At 49.9% G+C, this 19921-nt stretch overlaps 1 protein-coding gene and 1 long non-coding RNA gene across 2 annotated transcripts; one reads left to right on the top strand and one right to left on the bottom strand.

The window, feature by feature from the left end:
• Positions 1–152: 152 nt before the first annotated feature.
• Fam89a (family with sequence similarity 89 member A) lies at positions 153–15625 on the bottom strand. The gene is made up of 2 exons (XM_078023039.1): positions 15291–15625; positions 153–1189 (listed from the first exon to the last, which is right to left on the bottom strand). Exons 1-2 carry the CDS (start codon positions 15567–15569, stop codon positions 926–928), a joined length of 543 nt encoding a protein of 180 aa, XP_077879165.1. The 5' UTR covers positions 15570–15625; the 3' UTR covers positions 153–925.
• An 82-nt stretch (positions 15626–15707) lies between these two features.
• LOC144367287 (uncharacterized) lies at positions 15708–19354 on the top strand. Its single transcript, XR_013426608.1, has 2 exons — positions 15708–16176; positions 18361–19354. It is a non-coding gene; the product is annotated as an uncharacterized LOC144367287 (long non-coding RNA).
• The last annotated feature ends 567 nt before the right edge of the window (positions 19355–19921 follow it).

Genomic DNA, 19921 nt, shown 5'->3' on the forward strand with positions numbered 1-19921 from the left:
TTGACAGAGGATGGAAGCTGTTTCGAGATGCAGCATTTAACAGCAAGAAACACTGCTTTTCTTTCCACATGTTTGTTTGTACTAGCATTCTGGTCATGAAAGGGGATTTTGCTTTGGATTCTGCATTGAGAACAAAGTAACACACAACACAGTTTGAGCATTTTATCCTCGTGTTTAACAGTGTAGTTCTCATAAAGTATTTTAATAAATATATGAAGGCTCAAGATAACCACTGTTTGGAGGGGAAAGTGGTTTGCTTTCCCACATACTAGTTTATGTTCAGGGTCATTTAAAATGAACACAGTCACCATCCAGGGACTATGCAAACACTGGCCTGCCCAGGTTTGTTTTTTTTCCCACTCAATGTATCTTGGTATTATCTTCCTTCCTCCTACACCAGAGGGACAAAATGGTCAAGTTCTAGCAGGCTGCGAGAACGCCATGATGGCTGAGGCGAAAATGTTTGCCTTCTTGACAAAAGGCTTCCGTGGAGTTACCTGGACCATCAGTGATGCAGCATGAAAATAAAGCTGAACAAAGAGGCTCCACCACTTGTTAAACAGTAAGAAGTGCCGCTGACTAGGCTGGGGAAGGGCAGAGGAATGGCTTCATCCATCCCCAACTGGAAGCATGACCCTCATGGAGGAGATGCCAGTGACCTGTCTGTAAGGAGTGACTCAGGCCTCCTGCAGGGCCTCTTGTCCCAAGAACCTCCAGCAGGGGTGTCTGCACCCAACACAAGCTGCCAAAGCATTCTTAGCACCTCAGGGTCACTCAAGCAGATCACCACTGCGCAGCAATGGACTCCCCTTGAAGTCCCACGTGGCCAAGGACTGTCCACAGTGGACAGGCTAAACACATTTTTGCAAGAAGAGCAGCAGATGCTGACAATGGGTCCAGTTTGAAGCCACCACCACCCGAGGCCCTAGATGGACTCTAAAATCCAGTCACTGCCAGAGAGGTGGGGCACAGGCAGGGGCAAGCTCCCAGGAGGGCCTCCATCCTGGCCTTCACGGAGGGAGCTCTGGTCCTGGAAACCCTCTTCTTCCTCGTCAGAGAAGCCGTTCTCCAGTGCACACGTGCAGTCAGGGCTGGAGGACGCCTGGCACGCACCCTTGTACTCCTGAATTGACTCGTAGAGGCTGTATAGCTGGCAGAGCAAAGACACGTCCAGCTGCCGGAGGCCAACCTAAGGGAAGGCAGGAGGCAAAACAAGTCAGCACGCCTGGTCAGCTATCTGCCGAGGCCAGCTCAGTCCTCCCACACAGAAACAGAGCCATATCTCGCGGAGACTGGGGTCTCCAGTTTGGAGAACACCTTCCTGTGTCAGGCCCACCCACAGCCTGGGGAGGAGCACCACTGTGAAGTGGTGAGCCCAGCCTGCGAAGTTTGCTGTGGCACTCCAGCTGGCTGCACCAGGCACACCAAGCCACAGGTCATTTCCTCCCAGCCACCAGACTCAGAAGATCCTCGTCTGCTTTCCCTGTCAGTATGTTAGGATCTGAGCACCGCAGTCACAGCTCCCGGGGTTGGAATGCAGCCACCCTGCAGCACCCACCTCCAAACCAGCTCAGCCCCAGGTTTACCAGAGGACCCTTGGAGGCCAGACACCCTCTGCTCCAGAGTTGTGGGATCCCTCCCCAAACAACCGGCTGACCATGAAGAAACCCAGTAACAATGGAATATGACTCATCCATAAAAAAGAATGACTTTGAGCTGGGCGCAGTGGAACACAGCCTGTATCCCAACAGCTCTGGAGGCTGAGGCAGGAGGATTGCAAGTCCAAAGCCAGCCTCAGCAGAAAGCAAGGCGCTAAGCAACTCAGTGAGACCCTATCTCTAAATAAACTACAAAATTGGTCTGGGGATGTGGCTCGGTTTTCCTGTGCCCTGGTTCAATCCTGGTACCCCCCCTTCCACACACACACAGGCAAAAAGAATGACTTTATGACTTTTTATGGTAAATGAATGATCTAGAGACGATCATGCTTAGTGAAATAAGCCAATTCCTCCCAAAAACTAAAGGCTGAATTTTTCTCTGGTATGTGAATAAGGTAGGGAGTAAAGAACAGAAGTTCATTGGATTAGACAAAAGAGTAATAAAGGGAAGAGAGGGGACAGGAATAGGAAAGACAGTGGAATTAATTAGATATAACTTGGACTGGAGTCATAGCTCAGAGGTAGAGCCCTCCCCTACCATGTGTGAAGCCCTGGGTTTGATCCTCAGCACCACATATAAATAAGTAAAAATAAAGATATTAAAAATATATTTTATAGGGACTGGGGTTATGGCTCAGTGGTACAGTGTTTGCCTCTCATGTATGAGGCACTGGGTTCGATCCTCAGCACCACATAAATATAAAATAAAAATATAAAATATAAATATATTATAAAAAAAATTAGACATAACTTTCCTATGTTTATACATGAATACACAACCAGGGTAACTCCACATCATGTACATCACAAGAATGTGATCTTAATTAGAGTAAAATATACTCCATGTATGTATAGTATGTCAAAATACCATCACATATATCTAAAAAGAAAATGAAAAATTTTTTTAAAAAGCAGCAGCCCGGTAAGATGCAGCTGACAGCTTCCCCTGGAAACACGTTCCACAAAAACAAGTGGTGACTGGGGACATACATACCAGGAATCCCAGCAGCTCGGGAGGCTAAGGCAGGAGGATCATGAGTTCAAAGCCAGCCTCAGCAACTCAGCTAAAAAAATATATATGTTTTTTAAAAAAGGGCTGGGGGGCTGGGGCCATAGCTCAGTTGGTAGAGCACTTGCCTTGCATGCTTGAGGCCCTGGGTTCAATCTCCAGCACCAAAAAATCAAAATGGCTGGGAATGTGGCTCAGTGGTTAAGCACCCCTGGGTTCAATTCAATCCTCAGTACCAAAAAAAAAAAAAAAAAAAAGTGGTAACCGAATAAGGGACACATCTTCAAGTTCCTCCCTTCCCACTGCCTACCCAGGGAAGGCAGCTAGGGTAGGAAAGGAACTATTTCTATCAATCCAAGACAGAAGCTCTTCATGTGCTTGAAAATGCAGGGGAGCCCAGTACACCTGAATCCTCAGTGTGCTCAGGAACCATACAGGAACCCTGCCCAACACATAGCTCCATTCAGCAGCTGGGGCTGCTGGAAGCCACGGGCGACGCTGACCACACCTAGGGGACAGCCCTAAAGATGCATAAAGCAGGGGAGCCCTGCATCCTCTCTCACTCCCAGTCCAGCTACTTGGACTCTGCTGGGAGGTCTATATGAAGCCCAGTCCCCATTAACAGACACTGCCTGCATGCTAAGGCCCCTTACACATGGACATAGCCCACAAAGAGGCAGATGGCATGCAAAAATGGCTTCCTTACCCAGCACGAGATTCTCCAGGTAAGAGTCTGACTTTCATAAAGGAAGCTGGAGCCCAGTTAAAAATCGATATTCTTGAGATGAGATTGGGTGTTAAACTGAAGGTCATTCTTTACACCCTTCAATCACTCCCAGCCACCAGGCAAATTCTGGCTGGCTTCTGAATAGACCAGACATAGCACTGTAGCTGTGGGGACGCACACCTATCCCAGCTCTGAGGAGACTACGGAAGGAAGACTGCAAGTTGGAGGCCAGCCTGGGTCTTTATTCAAGACCCTATCTTGAATAAAATAAAAAGGGCAGAGGACGTAGTTCAGTTGGAGCACTTGTCTATTCTCATGTGCCTAAGGCCCTGGGTCCAACCTCGTACAGAAAAAGAAATAAGAAAGGAGCTGTGTCTGACCAGCCCCAAGGGCAACCTTCTAGACTTTCAGACAGGCCGTCCTGCTGTCACTCTGGCACCTCATGGGCCTAGAACTCCTGGAGAAGCCTCCCCCAGGCCCAGTCCTGTCTTTCTCTGCTTAAGTCCACACCCTCAGTGGGTCTGTAAATATGAGACCCAGTGCCTGGGTAAACTGTCCTAAGAAGCGACTCCGCCCAGTGGCAGCCTGCCCTCAGGCAGCCTCCCAGGTGAGCCAATGGCAAGCCTGGGGGCACCAAGCCCCCAAATCTGGGTCAGACACGGTAGGTTGCCCTCCTTACTGAAGCCTGGGTGTGCATACCCGTCAGGAAGAGCGGTGCTGGCCTGGAGCTTCACCGGTGACTGATACCCATCCCTGCCAAGAACCAGCATCTCCACACAGAGGCCTCTGTCTTTCCTGAGCCACTGACATTTACACTGCTCCCAGGATGGCATTTGAGGCTACAAAGAGCAGAAGAGCAGACTGAACACTGCCCGCTGGCACTCTGCCAACAGTGGACAGAGTGCCCGGCCCTGCCCTCCTACTGTGATGAGGCAGGCGTGTATGTGCAGCTCTACCAGCAGAGCAGAGCAGCAGCACTGGGTGGGAAAGGAGCCCGGGCACCCAGAAGTGCCCAGGGTCACCCTGGGCAGGAGACAGTCAGCGTAGCAAACAGGATAAAAATCACCAGCAACATGGTACCTGGAGACCCCGGTCTGAAAGGACCTGGATGTTCTGCCTCTGACTCCACACGCTGACCCTCCGAGCGAGTCGAGGCCTCCAAAAGCCCTGCTGTGCTGGGTCCTGTCTCCAGCACCCTGGTGTTAGGTACCACCTTGTTGCTCTCTCCTATCCACCCTTTAAATACCTGGAGGCGGGGTTCAGTCCACACCCTTACACCTAACAGACCAGCTAACTCATCTCTCCAAACTAGGTACCTCGGGTCCTGCCACTACTTTCACAGGATGCTCTGGTCTGCTGACCACCAAGTCCTTCCTCCAAACTGGCTCCTGCTTCCGGAGATTCCTTTCAAGATACAAGCCCTGCACACAGATCCTGACTCGGCAAGCCTCAGAGCACTGACCTCTTCTAGGGCTAGTATGAGGGAACAATGGAACTTCAGCAACACCACACCCACCCAGAGTCACACTAGCAAGACTAGGGACAAGGCTTGCTTCCACTGAGTGATTCTGACACCATCAGGGTAAGGGTGCGAGACTCTACTCCCACCTCAGGGCAGACCAGAGTCACCCAGGATCACCAGTAGCGTGCTGACCTCCACCCTCCCAGGGTACCTGGTGTGCTTGGGAGAGGCAGGTGCCTGGGCTCCAAGGCGAGACGGCCCCTTGGTGAGTGAAGGCTCTGCCTTTCCCCTCCTGTGACACAGGTGTGGTTCTAGGTGGTTCTAGGCTTTCCAAGGTCTGCCCGGAGCCCCAAGTGGGCCGGCAGCAGTGAGCTGGAAGCAGAGGACGGTGCCGGGACTTCTCAGTGCCATAGTACCAGATGACTCAAAGCTGCCCTGTCATGGGTGGGACACTGGCCTAGAAAGGAAGGTGTTACCCGCCTAGGAATGCAGGTCTGTCCTGTCCATACCTGCAACACAGGTGACCACGCGCCAAGCACTGGGCCGCCAGCAAGGACACACACACCCTGCAACATCTCCAGGCACCCAGACTTCCCTGACTTAGCAGAAATCCTTAGAAATAGCTATGGGGGCAGCCCTGATTTCCTGTCAGAACACCTCCTGCTGGCTGCTGAACAAGGTCACTCCATCTTCTCAGGGAGCGGGAACTCGCTGGGCAGCGTTCCATCATGGTCAGATGACTCTTCGGCTGTGTCCCTACTCGCCACTGCACCCACATGCACCAGTCAGGTTGAGGCCCCTTCACTCAGACTAGCCCCAGGTGTCCGCTCCACACAAGCCAGATCCTCTGGGACCTCCTGGCCCAGCAACGGCACCCCGCTGCTAGTGACTGGCTCAGCCAGTATTCAGCCCTTTCCTCCTGGGATGTCTTGGAGCATTCCTGGTTCTCCACCTTATGCTCCAGGTGTGCAGATGGGTCTCCTTCCTCCTGCCACAGGTCAAGCTGCTTTAAGGAAGTGACTCACATCCTTCTGGGAGTCCTCAGCCACCAGCCTGGAGCTCGAAGCATGGACATGCAGATACCAGGTGCCTCAGTGTACACCCGGCTACAGAGAGCTCAGGTTGTATGGCTGCAGAAGTAGCCTGGCCAGTCCTACCATGGGCTGTGCAGAGATCCTGGCCACACCCCAAGGCAGTCATAGAAGCATCAGCTGAAGAGGAAGCCCTCTGTGCCCAGTGCACCCTGAGGTGCTCCTATAGAGAGCATCCGGCTTCTGAGTGCCCGCACAGTTCGCATGGCATCAAAGAACACCTCTTGCCTGAGCAGCAGATGCCAAGATTCCTCCAGCAGAGGTCTGGGGCACAAGAGGGGAGAGAGGGCCATCCCAGGAGCAAACTACAGGAAACGAACAGCCCAGAGCAAGAACTTGCCCAAAATCTAGCCCATGGACACAGTGCAGTCCTAGCTACTGGGGGGGGGGGGGGGGAAGCACTGCCCTCATCCACAGCTGGATTCGGAAAATACAGCTCTTTTCCGAAAGCATGAGCTTTGAAATTCAGAAAGGCTCATTAAAAGAAAAATACAGAATTGTCAGACTCTGCAATATACATCCTTAATTCCAGACTCCAAGATGGGACAACCAATTAGCATCCACTGCTGTAAGCTGCTGGCGTCCTTCCTCTTTCCTGTCCAGGCTTCCTGCTTCCTTCCTGGCCATTCTCTCCACTTCCACGTGGGGCTCCCTTCACCCTGCTACCTTGGCCACAGGAGGCTCCTCAGCCACAGAATTCCCACGATCAGGCCCCACCGTTCTGAGCCAGACTCCTGCCTCCTCACCGTGGCACAGGCTCAAGCAGGAGTGTGCTTCAGGCAGGGAAGTGGCTCCCAGCTAGGGTCCCCATAGGTCTCTGAACACTTCCTGGGCTGCGGGGGGCAGGGGTTCTTCCCAGCTTGTGAAAGACACAGTAGAGACACTGCCACTAGGCGACAAAAGGAAGATTTTTATTTTCTCTTTTTCCAGGACCAGGATTGAACCCAGACAGGGGACACTCTATCATTTAGCCACAACAACATGGGCTGGGGTTGTGGCTCAGCAGTAGAGCGCCTTCCTTGCACACGTGAGGCACTGGGTTCGATCCTCAGCACCACATAAAAATAAATAACGATATTGTGTCCATCTACAACTAAAAAAAAAAAAATTAAAAAAAAACTCATGAAAAACTTTAAGGTGTCTTTTAGAAAAGAAACTAAAAATAAAAGTTGGGGCAATTCATATTTGTATTTAAGAGATACAAACAAGAGACTTCTTCCCCATCACAGTGGAGTTGAATTGAGGCCAGCACACCAGGAGACGGCAGCAACTGGTGAGGTGACAGCTGGTCTCAGCGGGTCACACCGGGAACCCACCCTCTCCATGACTCCTCCACCCACGCTGCAATCGCCAGGTCCAGAGGCTGGCACAACCATACAACCACATTAAGGCACCATGCCAGAGGGGGGAGTTCCGTCTGTGGGGTGCAGCTGAGGAGCACGTCCAGCCCCACAGGCCACTAAGAGGGGCACGTGCAAGGCTCACACGTACGTACACACATGTGTAAGCTGTGTCAGGACTTCTGAGATGTGGCACTGGATGAAGAAGCCTCACTTGTCCCTGTTACAGCCTCTGCACTGCTTAGCCTTTTCCCCAACAAGCACATTTCTCTTGAGTTTAAAACTCCTAGTAATAAGAAGAAAACACACAGTGGACGCACACAGCTAGCAGGACCAAGTACTACAAGCCCTTTCTGGAGAACTGACTGGCCGTATCTATCCAAAGCCTTGAAAATATGCCATATCTTTGAATTAGCTAAGGTTTTGTTGGAGAGAAAAAAAAAAGTCTCTATTGTACAGAAATATATCTTCCTCGTCCTTGTCCTATGAGGCAGTACTGATTCTAGTAAGATGGACCCTGGCCTGTGGCCATTCAGCAGCAGAGCAGGAGCTACCCCAGATCTGCAGGACCCTGGTCCACTTGTAGAAAGACCCGAAGCAAGAAGCCCCAAGGTTAGCAGGACTTCTGCAAACTGCTGGGATCACTGCAATTTTTACTTTTGGTTTTTCTGAATTTTCTAGATTTTCTACAGGTATTAACTTACGAGAGACCCTTTACTATTACCTTTTAGAAATGCGATGAATAAGAAAGCATACACAGATGGTTTAGAAAAGATGTAGCAAATGCTCAAAATCTAATCCAGGTGCCCAGTGTATGTCCACAGGACTGGACTGTGACTGAAGGAGGCGGAGCCCTACCTGGTGGTAATCTGATTCCTGGTAAACTAGGGTTGACAGAAGGGTGTTGACCTATGTACTGTTTAGAAAAGGAGAGCAAAGAGGAGGACTTGACTGGTGTTGATGTAGCAGGGAAGGACTACTGATCCAGCCACCAACACTGGTTAGAAACAAACGCCTGGTTGCCCTGCATTCCCCTGGGCCTCCACGACTGCAGCCTGCTCCCACAGGTGGAAGCACACGGACGTCCCCTGGTCAGCTTCACTTCCTGTGGACATGTCATCCACCAGGGTGGGACTAGCCTGAGAAGAACATGGTGATTCTGACGAGAGAAGCCAGGGTGACTGAGCCCCCAAATTAGGACAAACTCAGAGTTTGTCACACCCCTACCCCATCTGTGGGCCTTTCTGCTTGCTGACTTAGGTTGATGACGTCCAGAGACACAGGACAGGATCCTCGTAAGCCCCTCTTGTTATCTCCAATGGCAGCACAAATAAGCCTGCTTCCTTTCCTTCTGTCCTAGACAGAGAGAAAAGCAACTGCCATTTTTTTTACTATACCTTTTTTTATGTTTATTTTTTATTCTATCTGTTGCTAATCTTTAAGAGATTGCAATTAAATTCATATTAAAAGAAAAAATACACAGATAACCTAGAACTTACGAAAATATAATGCAGAATCAAGTATATTGAACAATATACAAAAGATTCAAAGGAAAACATTAATTCCAAAAATGATCTATTATATGGATCTGAAAAACATTTAGGAAATAATATAAAAGTAATTTTATAGAAATATAAAGTAAATTATTGATGAGATAATATGGAGAACAATTTGAAAGACTTTCCCCAAATTTACAGGATAAAGATGAAAATTAACAGAGAAAAAATGCAAGTATATCTATGAAGACCATAAACTGGCAATTTAAAACGCAGATTATTGGTGATTACTTAAAGAACAGAACAAATAGTACAAAAGTAGTAGCCACAATTACAGGGCAGATTACTTTGGGATCAAAAAAAATTATACTGCATATATAATGAAAAAAATCACTGGGTTACATACAACATAATTCTTTTTTTAGAAAAATATTTGAATTTTTTAAATTAACTTTTTATTTATATATGACAGTGGAATGCATTACAATTCTTATTACACATAAAGAGAACAATTTTTCGTATCTCTGGTTGTATATAAAGTATATTCACACCAATTTGTGTCTTCATATAAAATACTTATTAATCCATTAAAAATAATAAACCCATCACATGCTACCAAACCCAGCACAATCTTTATAAACAGTAACATTTTTGTAAATACTTTTTAATGTCCAGCTCATCTGCTTCTTCATTTGGTCCTCTGGGACACGTGTTCTGGTCGAAATAAATGAAGAAAATCTGGCCCAGTGTGCACACGCGTGTGCGTGTGCGTGAGTGTGAGAAGAAAAAAGCATCCATGTAACAGCCTCCTCTAACTGCCTGTTCTGTGTTTCTCTATGCCAGCGGGGGACTGTGAACTCCAACCAACTTCCATCCTGCTACACTGAAACCACCAGTCTTGCGCTCTGAGTGGACATTGGAGTATCTAGCACAAGTCATATGAAAAATGTGGAAATGGGTTAGCCAAATTACACTCATCTTCCAAGTGCTAGTGCATGTCCTCAGATGAGAACAAAAAAGCCACATTTGTCACCATGACCACAACTGACTCATGGACCCCTGCAAGGACCTCAGAAACCCCCAGGAGTCCCCAGACCACATACTAAGAACCCCTGTTCTAAAGATACCCACCTGTAGCACCGCAGGCCTGTCCCTTAAGGTACCCTGCATGTCTACTTTGGATTCTGGCTGCTGTACCACAGGTACAAACTCGTGGGACCTGTCCCATAGCTTACACTTCCACTGTGAGCACTGTTTCTAGGTCCTTACGTGAGAATGTCTCCATGGTGTTTTCAGCAACTGTTCAGCACTGTCACTACTTGACTATTATTAAAAGAAACCACCAATATGCACCAACCTACAAGTACTGCTCCTCACTCATGTGACCACCTCTGTGAGACACATTTGGAAATGTGAGATATCTGTGCGGAGGCAAGGAGGGAGAAGGATGTCGTCATCTTCTTGATCCCTCCCAGGCCCGGCCTCTAATCTGTAGAAGCTTTAAAATGTGTGTGATGATGGCAAGAATGAAGCCCACTGATCAGGCCAATGGACCTAGACCACTCTTAATCCCAGGGCAAGCGTATGTCCCTGCTGGTGGAAGAGTCCATAGGTAGCAGGAAGACAAGGTAATTGTGCTACAGACCCCAGTTACCCATATTTAAAGCCCCCTTGCAACTCTGACTTGCTATTCAGTAGAAGCCACTTTAGGGCTTTAAAAGGAAATGAAATTAAAGGGCATACACTCAGTTTCCTAAGTTTTACAAAACTGCCCTTCACAATAGAATGTGAGGCCCATCTCTCCAACCCTCAGGTCACTGTGATCATTCTCTTAAGTCCCTTCTTCAGGTACATGATGTGCTATAGTAACAAACTTCAGATGTACAGATAGCAAGGGATTTAAATGCCCCTCTTGTTTAACTTGGGTATTTTACCTCCAATTCTAACTACAACTGAGGGTCCCAAAGACCCTCCTGTGGTTATAAAGGTCATACTTGTCAGTGTTGACCTTATTGGAAATAAAAACAGGACTTTTGTTCACCCGTCTCATCAATCTAGTCAACCACTCAGGAACATGCCAGATACCCCTCTCTGCATTTCTAATCTCTAGTCATCCGGTCCCCATCCTCCCCCTCCCTCATCACCTTCTCCATGGGCATATGGGCTACTGGCAGGGACAGGCCAGGCATTCTGCAGTCCCAGAGCTCACCCTCCTCAACTGGGGAGCTCTGGTCAGAGGACAAATACTCTCCCTGCTCCCCAGGCCCTTCCCTGCAACACACACAAATGGAGATTCAGAATGCCCACAACTGCAAGACAGGCCATTTGTGGCTCTTAGGGCCAATCAAGGAAGTGAACACAGTATTTCCCAAAATGGAACAGGCCACATGTCTTAGTGAATGCTGTAGCCAGTAAGGCAGGCTTAGGGACTTCCTGCCTCCAGCATCTGAGGCAGAGCACCACCTCAAGGACAATCCCAGTGTTGAGCATCTGCAGGTAGGAGCACGGAAGGAACTCACAATCTTCACGGGAAAATGCAGATGGAGGTGGGACTCTTGCTAAAGGGTGGCACTGGAAAGGGGCAGACCTCTGCCGCCAGCCTCAGGGCTGGCTGCCTACTCACGAGGTCTGCAGTGTACATGTGCAGTTTCCCCCATGGGAATGTGAAAATGGCTTCTCGGAGGGAGTCGGTGTCTTGTGAGGTTCATGTTGGTCCTGCTGCTGCATGGTGGGCGTAACCCGGGAAGGCCAGGGTTCCCTCCTCCAGCCTGCTCTAAATATCCTTGCCCACCTGACCCCAGAGAGCTACAGCAACACCCATTAGAACCAGCGCAGGCTGGGCTGTGGCTGTTGGGAGCACTGTGACCCTGACATGTGGCAGAAAGGGGGAAGGCTGTGAATCCAGGAGCGGACTGTCCAGTACCCTACAGGTGGGGAGGAAGCAGACACAAGTGTACAGAGGCACAGAGAAGCTTTTCAATCCTTTGGAGCCTCAAATCTTCAGAGTATATTCCTATGACCTCATCTGAGGGCCTATCTTTGGGGAATGCCCAGTCCTCAGACCTGTCATACAGTCCTTCTACATAGCCCTGTCCACATAGCCCAGTACCCAGTCCTGTCCACACAGTCCTGTCCACACAGTCCTGTCCACACAGTCCTGTCCACACGGCTTCCATTAAGAACATCCCCTCCTGGCCTCATTCCTCGCAGCTGGCCCAGGCTGTCCAGGCTGCCTCACATCCTTCTGCAGCTTGTACAAACTGGTCCTGTGCAGTAACCTGTCCTGTCCACATGGTCCTGTCCTAAACTGTGGCCAAAACTGACCATGGACATTGTCAGGGGTCAGGTTCCAGAGGAAGAACTACAGTAGCAGAGGGAGGCGAAGAGAACACCTCAGTGGATAGCGGGTCCAGTCTTTCTCTGAACACGTCCAGACCTTTCATAAGACTCTCCTTTTTCAAAAGCTAGTGCAGGTTGCAGTTCTATTATTATTAGAGTCTTCACCACATTGCCATAAAGATGCCACACCACCAGGTGTCAGAGGCTCTTTAACGTGTCCTCAAATCTTCCAGAATACCTTATAGACATTCACCCATTTAGGTTGAAAGTGATCTAAAATATTCTCTAGTGTAAAAATAACAGCAAATATTTTCCAGAGTGTCTTTTCAGTTATTGCTATTATAGGGCAGCAACCATTTGGCCCTTAAAGCTTTCCAAATGGGTCCTTCTGGACAGCTCAGTGTCTCAGTGATAGAGAAGTCACAGATGTAAGAGAGCTGGAACAGGGAGTGGTGGAACTTGGAGCAGAAACCACCACCCTGGGCCGCTCAAGGTGTCACCCAGCATGGGTCAGAGCCCTCTGCCACTTGAGGCGAGCCCTACCTTCTCAGCCCAGGAACCAGCTCCCCAGGCTCCACCCACCGCATCCCTGTCTCTCCTCTGAGATTTCATTTGCTCCCTCAGCCGCCACCAGTTCTTCAGCAATACCCAGGCCTAGGTCTTCTGTTGCACCTCCAGCTCCACACTCAGAAACTCTCAAACACCTAACACACTGGCACAATGGCCTGCCACCTTTCCCCAGAAAAAGAAGCAGCCACTCCTCCAAACTATCCCTGGGAGCCATGCCTTCCAAGGTTCAAGTGGCTCCTACTGCTGCCATACAAAGGCAGATGTGGCCTGGTGAATGTTTGCAAAAGGTACCTCCCAAAACACGCTGGCGAGCACAAGGTGATCCTAGTGTGTGGACAGTACAATACCACAATTAAACAGGGCCTTGGAGCCCTGCAGACCTAAAGGGACCTGTGAGCTTATGGGAAATAGGGTTAGCACCTCATTTCTTCTTTTTAAAATAAGAAATATAATAATATATAAGTCCCAATTCTATGGAAAATTATATGGATCGAGTAGGAAAACAATGTACAGAAAGCACTAATATTTTACCTATACTGGAGATATCCCAAAATATTAGCAACAATCATCAGTCAGTGCTATGACTGCAATTTTTCATTGTTTTGCTTAACTATACTTTCCATTAAAAAGCTTGTCATCTTTGGTTCCTTTTTATCACTTTTCCAGACCCTAACACTTTATCTGCAATTCCTGCAGCTTCTGCTTCCAAATAGTGGTTCCCACAGAATTGTTTTCTGGTAGAAGTCAACCCTCCTATGCACACCTGAGCCATCTCCCCAGGAGCCTCCCAGGTTTAGCTCAGCCTCCTGTACCCTCCAAGTGCAGCCAGGAGGGTGCCCTCCTGCTTCTGAGCACTCTCCTCCAACTGCAGCTCACAAGTGCCAGCTTACTGCCACCTTCCTTGGGCTCCTCTCCCCTGTGGCCAGGCCCCCCACACCTCCAGGACTGCAATCCTCCTGAAAAGAAGCCCTCTCCATTCCCCAACTTCCGCCTCCTTTCTGTGTTTGCAAGGGGCTTTTTCCTCAAGCATTTGGTCACATTCTCCCAAGACATCCAATTATGTCCTTTGTCACAGCTTTGACCTCAGGCCTTCAAATTAAATGGATCAACACAGACATTCTGCAGATGATTCAGGAGTGAACTCCCTTTCTTGTTTGGCAAGAACTCCCCAGTGGAGCCTTAGCATGAGTCGGCCATTGGGACCCCACTGCCCCAGGTCAGTAAACCTCTTTAAAAGCTCCCAAGACAGTACTTTTAAAGACCTTCTGACATTTCTTGAAATACCTAACCTAATCATAGCTAAATATCAGACAGACTAGAGAGAGCTGTTCATTAGGAGAGGAGCTCTGGTACAAGGCATAATCATGAGGTTGAGCTGTACTTGAGTCACACCAGGAGGGACCTGGAAAGTACTTTCTAGAATGGCCAGTGGGCTCCCAAGCCACCACAGCATGACTCCCCTGGGAGCATGTTTACAAACCAGAGCTTTAAAGAGGAGTGGCCCTGAGCCTTTCCTGCCTCCCATTCAAGAAAGGAACTTCAACACCAGGGTGGGTCTTCCTTTATCCCAAGGGCTTCGCTAAGTGACAGTTCAGGTTGTAAACACAGAGGGGCCCCTGTGTCTCATTAAAATGCAGTCATACCAGTGACACTTAATGTCTGTAAATAAATGAAAGTGGTTGGTGTGGAACACAAGTGTTCAGTAAAAAGCTTAGGGAATCTTTTTAGAATCAGAAATCACTTCAGTGCCAGCTGCAGAGTGGGACAATATCTAGTTGATTACAATGTGCTAAGGTTGCTTTCTGAATTCAGTTAAGCCTTTTCAGAACAGATATGCTCCTGGGAAACTATGCATAAATTCAATTCTCCTGAGCAAAATGTTAAATACATCAGATGCTTACTTAAAGATTCCTCTAACAACTTTTTGGCAAATTCAGTCTTTGGAAACCTGGCTCAGGAGAGGGAACACTGGACTGAGGTAAGAACAGACCAGAGGGGCTCCGAGGGCAGACAGAGGATTAGAAAGGAGGGAGTTTTCTGTCCCAGTTCCTCCGGCTAAGCCTGGGACAGAGAGCTTAGGGTGAGATTCCCTGCCCCAAATCTCTACTCTGCTTTCGTGGTCACCCTGTACCACTAACACCTACTACACTTTCCAGGTCTGAGAAAAACTAAATCCGGTTGTTGCGGGGCCCGACACCACCCGAGGAAGCACCGGGCTCCGCCCCGACGGTAGGACCACCACAACCTCGGGTCTGCAGACTCCTAGCCGCTTCTCCAACTGCGGCCCCCCGCTGCCCCCGGCTAATCGGATTAGGGACCGGCGCAGGGGAGGGCCAGGGCCGCACCACCCCGGCCTTCCGGAACTGTCCCCCACTGCGCAGCCCCAGACCCTAGGCCACCACGCCTCCAGGGCGAGCCTCGCGCCACACGACGGGGGCCAGCGGGCGCCGCGTCGAAGGCTACCCTCCAAAAGCCGCCCAGCCGGCGCGCGTCTTCCGTGGGCAGAGGGGACACGCGAGAGGGGCGCGGATTTCCGGGCGGCGGGGACGTCTCCCTCGACGGCCGGGCCGACGGCGCCCGCGCCCCGCAGACCCTTACCATCTCCCTACGTAGCAGCGCCAGCGCGGCGTCCAGGTTGGGGGGCTTGGCGCGCGGTCCCGCCGCCCGCGCCCCGCGGCCGCCCGCGCCCCCGCGGCTCAGCTCGTCCTGGATGCGCGACTTCTGCGCGTACAGCCGCTCCAGGTGCCGCCAGCTGCCTGCCGCGCCGCCCGCCGCCGAGCGAAGCAGCCCGCTCAGGCTCTTGGGCAGCGGAGGGAGCCCGTCCACCCGCAGCCCCCGCACCGCGCTTGCCGCGCCCGCCGCCCCGGCCCCGCTCATCCCGCCGTGGCCGGCCACGCGCTGCCGCCTGGCCGAGGCCCGGGCACCCGAGGTCCCCGCCCCGTCCCGCCCCGCCTGGCCCCGCCCCCGTGCCCGCCCCGCAACCCGGCTGGTCTCGGCAGCGGCCCCACCCTCCGCCCACCCCTGGTCCAGCCCAGCGCCGCCTCGGCGCACCCCGCCCAGTGTCCAGCTCGCCTGCAGCCCGGACCCCGCCCCGCTCCTCCAGGATCAGCCCGCAAGCTGCTGGTGACTGCTTGGGCCCCAGCTCCAGGTCTGACCCAGGAGGCCGCTGGTGCGGGAGTGCGGGCTGGACGTCAGGGGAGCAAGCAGGGATACGTCGGACGGGCTCGCTGGACCTCTGACAGATGGCAGTGTCCCCGCACCGCAGCAGCCAGGACTCTGGGAATTCCAGGACACCAGCAAACATTCTTTCAGTCCTGCCATGAACAGGAGAATAATTGTAATTGAAATGTGAGGAAATGCGGGAAGAAATTAACTCTCAGAAACTGTCAACTCCGGCAAAAATAAACAGCACGTCACAGCAAAGGAGAGGAGAGAGGCTCTGCCCCTTCCAGGAAGAGTAAAAGTGACAGGCAGTTATAATCAGGTGAGAGGCAGGGAAGGCGAGGACGGGGGGCTGCCGCCCAGCTGCTGGTGGAAAACCGCGGCAGCATACAGTCTGCCTTGAGTGCCCATGATTGTGGGGCCTAATTATAAAGGGACTTGATTGTCCTAAATGCATTCAGTAGGAGCATAATTACAAAGTGTGCTGAGAGCTTCGGACACCCAACATAAAAGCACTGTCTAGTCCTGAAGGACTTTCTTCCCTTTAATCTACCACCCATGGAGCCCAGCCAGAACCAAGGTCTGAAAATGACCCTAAGTCCTGCAGAATGGACCCTAGGGATGGAGAAGACTGGGTGAGCATTTCCATCCCAGACAGAGAGATTTGAGGGCACTCAGGATTCCCACCCCACCCTTTGCCAGAATTTCCGACCTACTCTCTGGGCCTCACCTTCCAGTAATTACCTAGTTGCCTTTCTAAACATCTGGTATTCATCCATTCACCTGTTTAGCTGGCCCGTGTGGGAGTGAAGGAGGGGAAGGACAGGAAGCATTCTGACCTGCCATCCACACCCTAGTGGGAATCCCTTCCATTGTCACCTTGCAGCACCTAGCAGAATCACTCCAGCTGGCTGGTAGGAGGTGTGGATCTGCGAAGCTACTTCAAAACACCTGGAAGCCTATCCTCCAGAGAATGGGGAAGCAGGGGTAGGGCTAGCTGGGTAACAGCATAAGATCCCAGTGTCCGGACAGAAGGAACAAGGACAGTGTAGATGACAGCCTCACAATTCTGGAGTGTACTCAGTGGGGTAGATATATATTGATATCAACACATCACACCCAAAATGAATAGAAATTTCTACTGAATTTTTGTGGCACTGGTTAAAACTATTGGTATAAACCTGAACAATTACGCAACAGCACACTAAATACTTTGACATCCATGAGGACTGGCAGTCAACACCCCTTTTATTTATTTATTTATATTTAGTGTGCTGTTGCATAATTGTTCAGGTTTAAACCAATAGTTTTAACCAGTGTCACAAAAATTCTGTAGAAATTTCTATTCATTTTTGGGTGTGCTGTGGATCAAACCCAAGGCCTTGCACCTGCTAGGCAAGCACCCTGCCACTGTTACTTAGGTGGCAGTTAGAGCACAAGAACCTGGAAAACAGAGGAAGTCCCTGTGAACATACTCTTTGGAGCTGAGGACATTGAATGGTACCCGCCACAGAGATGCTCACTTTCTGGTCTGCGTTGGTCATTTTCCACTTGGTGCAGGACCTAGGATGAGAACACATGAAACACACCTTTAGCCTGCAGAAGAAGTAGGAACAGGGGGATTGATGGGACAGTGGGATAGAGGACTCTCGAGAAGTAGAATGTCAAAGCGGGGAGAGCCTGTGAAATAGAAGGGAAGGCAACCTGCAGAGGAAGGCCACTCACTCCTGCCCACCCTCCTGGCTCCCTCCTACCTCCCTCCCTCCTCCACAGTCTCTGTGCCAAGCAGTACTACCAGGCTCAAAGATACAGACAGTAGCTCTGGGATAAGGAACGAGGGCCTTTTAGAAGCAGAGCAATGGTTTCTGTCCTGCGTACACCAGCTGTTCCTTAAACATTGAACATGATTGGAGGGGCAGACTCAGAGAAGCCCATTAAAATGTCCAACTTTTCTAATTTTAGAAATAATATTGCCCCTGGAGGAGGCTTCCAATTTAGCATTTATTACCTCTCCTCACCTCCACAGAAGTTTTTACTTAGTCAAATGTGCTGCTCAAGTAACAGAACCCTGGTTACAGAGGTCGCCCCAATGACTGTGCCTGCCCCCTTGGCAACCAGTCCCTCACCTGCCACGTCCATTCTTCAGGTTGCACATCCTTATATCCTGCTCCTGTGGTCCTGCAGCCACCTCTGTCCTCTGCCTCCCTGACCACTCCCCCAGGCAGGACCAGTGTGAGCAGCTGTCCTGAGAGGCAGTGCCCACAGGAGAGATCTCAGATCTGTCCGCCCTCCTGGTGGCACCGAAGGACTCCGGTGCCACCCTGTTCACCTACTGCTTTTGAAGTCTAAAATCAAAGTTCGGAGTTAACACATCCACTTCTGAATAATAGTGAACTTTAATCCAACTTCACCCCTTCCCAAGTAGGCTGTACAGGGGAGTAGCTGTCCCTGTCCACATGCATTAAGGCTGAGAAGGGATGAGTGACATCTTCTTGTTTGGGCACAGGATTCTGAAGGACACAGAAGAGTGAGTCTGCAGTGGCTCAGCAGTTCCAAGAGAGGCTCCAACCGTCCTTTACATCCTCCTGTGCCCTTTGCATGTCTATATGAAGATTGTAACAAAATAAAAAGGTGTTTAAATAATTTTGTTCCTAGTTATATTTAGGCAAATTCATAAATATCTCTGTTCCAATAGGCTACAGTTAGTCTGAAACTTATTCTTGTGTGGCTGGATGTTTAGACCCTGTATGTAATACTTTGATTTGTGAATATTGCATCTCATCCTGTTGGAAAAGGTCTTCTGAACCTTGGTTCTTCAATCTAGTTTAATACTTGTCTTTCCCAGAATGAGCTCATCCAAACCAATGAATGGACTCGCCTCTGTGGTGGTAGTGACAGTGGTGTAGGTGTGATTTCCAAGGAAGCACCTCATTTTCTCCTCCAGTGCTCTTGAGGCCTGTGTGGCCACCCCACTTACAGAAGATGAAACCAAAGTCCAGAGAAGGAGCCCGAGCTGGACTTTCACATTCATACTGTGTTCGGTGGGAGAGTGGACAGCTGAATGTGAGGCTTCTTAGACTCCACAGATGTTCCATTCATTGTGGTTTAAAAGCTATGGGATGGGCAGTGTGTAGGTGCACAGCATCCTACTGACCGCACAGCCCTGGAGTAGACACTTGACCACTGCCCAGCAAAGTCCCCAAGAGCACGATGAGCAGGAAGGACAGAGTGGAGGGCAGAAGCTTGTGCCAGACCCTGCTCGGTGGCAGCATTCTTCATGTGCATCGCACAGTCACCCAGTGCTGACACTCGGCTGTGCACAGGACAGCCACTGGCCACAGAGGGTGACTGGGCCTCCAACTGTGGCCTGGTCCCCAGGAAGATGTGCCAAACTGTGATACACAGTGGATGCAGAAAGCTTGCTCATTGACACCTATTCATGTTGTTCAAACAATGTGTTGGAGATGCTAATTTAAATAAAATATAGACGTGTGTGTGTGTGTGTGTGTGTGTATGTGTTTTGTTTTGCATTGATGGGAATTGAACCCAGGGCCTCTCTATTAGTGAGCTACAACTCCAGTCCTTTTTATTTTTATTTATTTATTTTTAAGATTTTTCTTTTAAGTTGTTGATAGACCTTTATTTTATTTATTTATATGTGGTGCTGAGAATCAAACCTAGTGCCTCATACATGCCAAGCAAGTATGCTACCATTGAGCCACAACCCCAGCCCTATTTTTATTTTTTTGAGACAGACCTTGCTAAGTTGCTGAGATTGGCCTCAAACTTGCAATCCTCCTGCCTCAACTTCCCAAGTCACGAGGATTACAGGCACTACAGAGTCTGGCAATAATATATTTTAATTTTACCTATTTTTATTTTTTAAAACATTTTTTAGTTGTCAATGGACTTTATTTTATTTATTTTTATGTGGTGCTAAGAATCTAACCCAGTGCCTCGCACATGCTAGACAGGTGCTCTACCACTGAGCCACAGCCACAGCCCTAATTTTACCTATGTTTAAATGTGGCTACCAAAAAATGCAATTACATATGGGACTTGCATCC

Source organism: Ictidomys tridecemlineatus, chromosome 10 (assembly GCF_052094955.1).
Source record: "Ictidomys tridecemlineatus isolate mIctTri1 chromosome 10, mIctTri1.hap1, whole genome shotgun sequence".
NCBI classification, from domain to species: domain Eukaryota; kingdom Metazoa; phylum Chordata; class Mammalia; order Rodentia; family Sciuridae; genus Ictidomys; species Ictidomys tridecemlineatus.

Excerpts from the sequence above, each read along its gene's own strand:
- Fam89a (XM_078023039.1), bottom strand. The coding sequence starts at position 15,569 with ATGAGCGGGGCCGGGGCGGCGGGCGCGGCAAGCGCGGTGCGGGGGCTG. Across the intron at positions 1,190-15,290 it reads CGCTGCTACGTAGGGAGATG|GTTGGCCTCCGGCAGCTGGA; the intron begins GTAAGGGTCTGC and ends GCCTTCCCTTAG.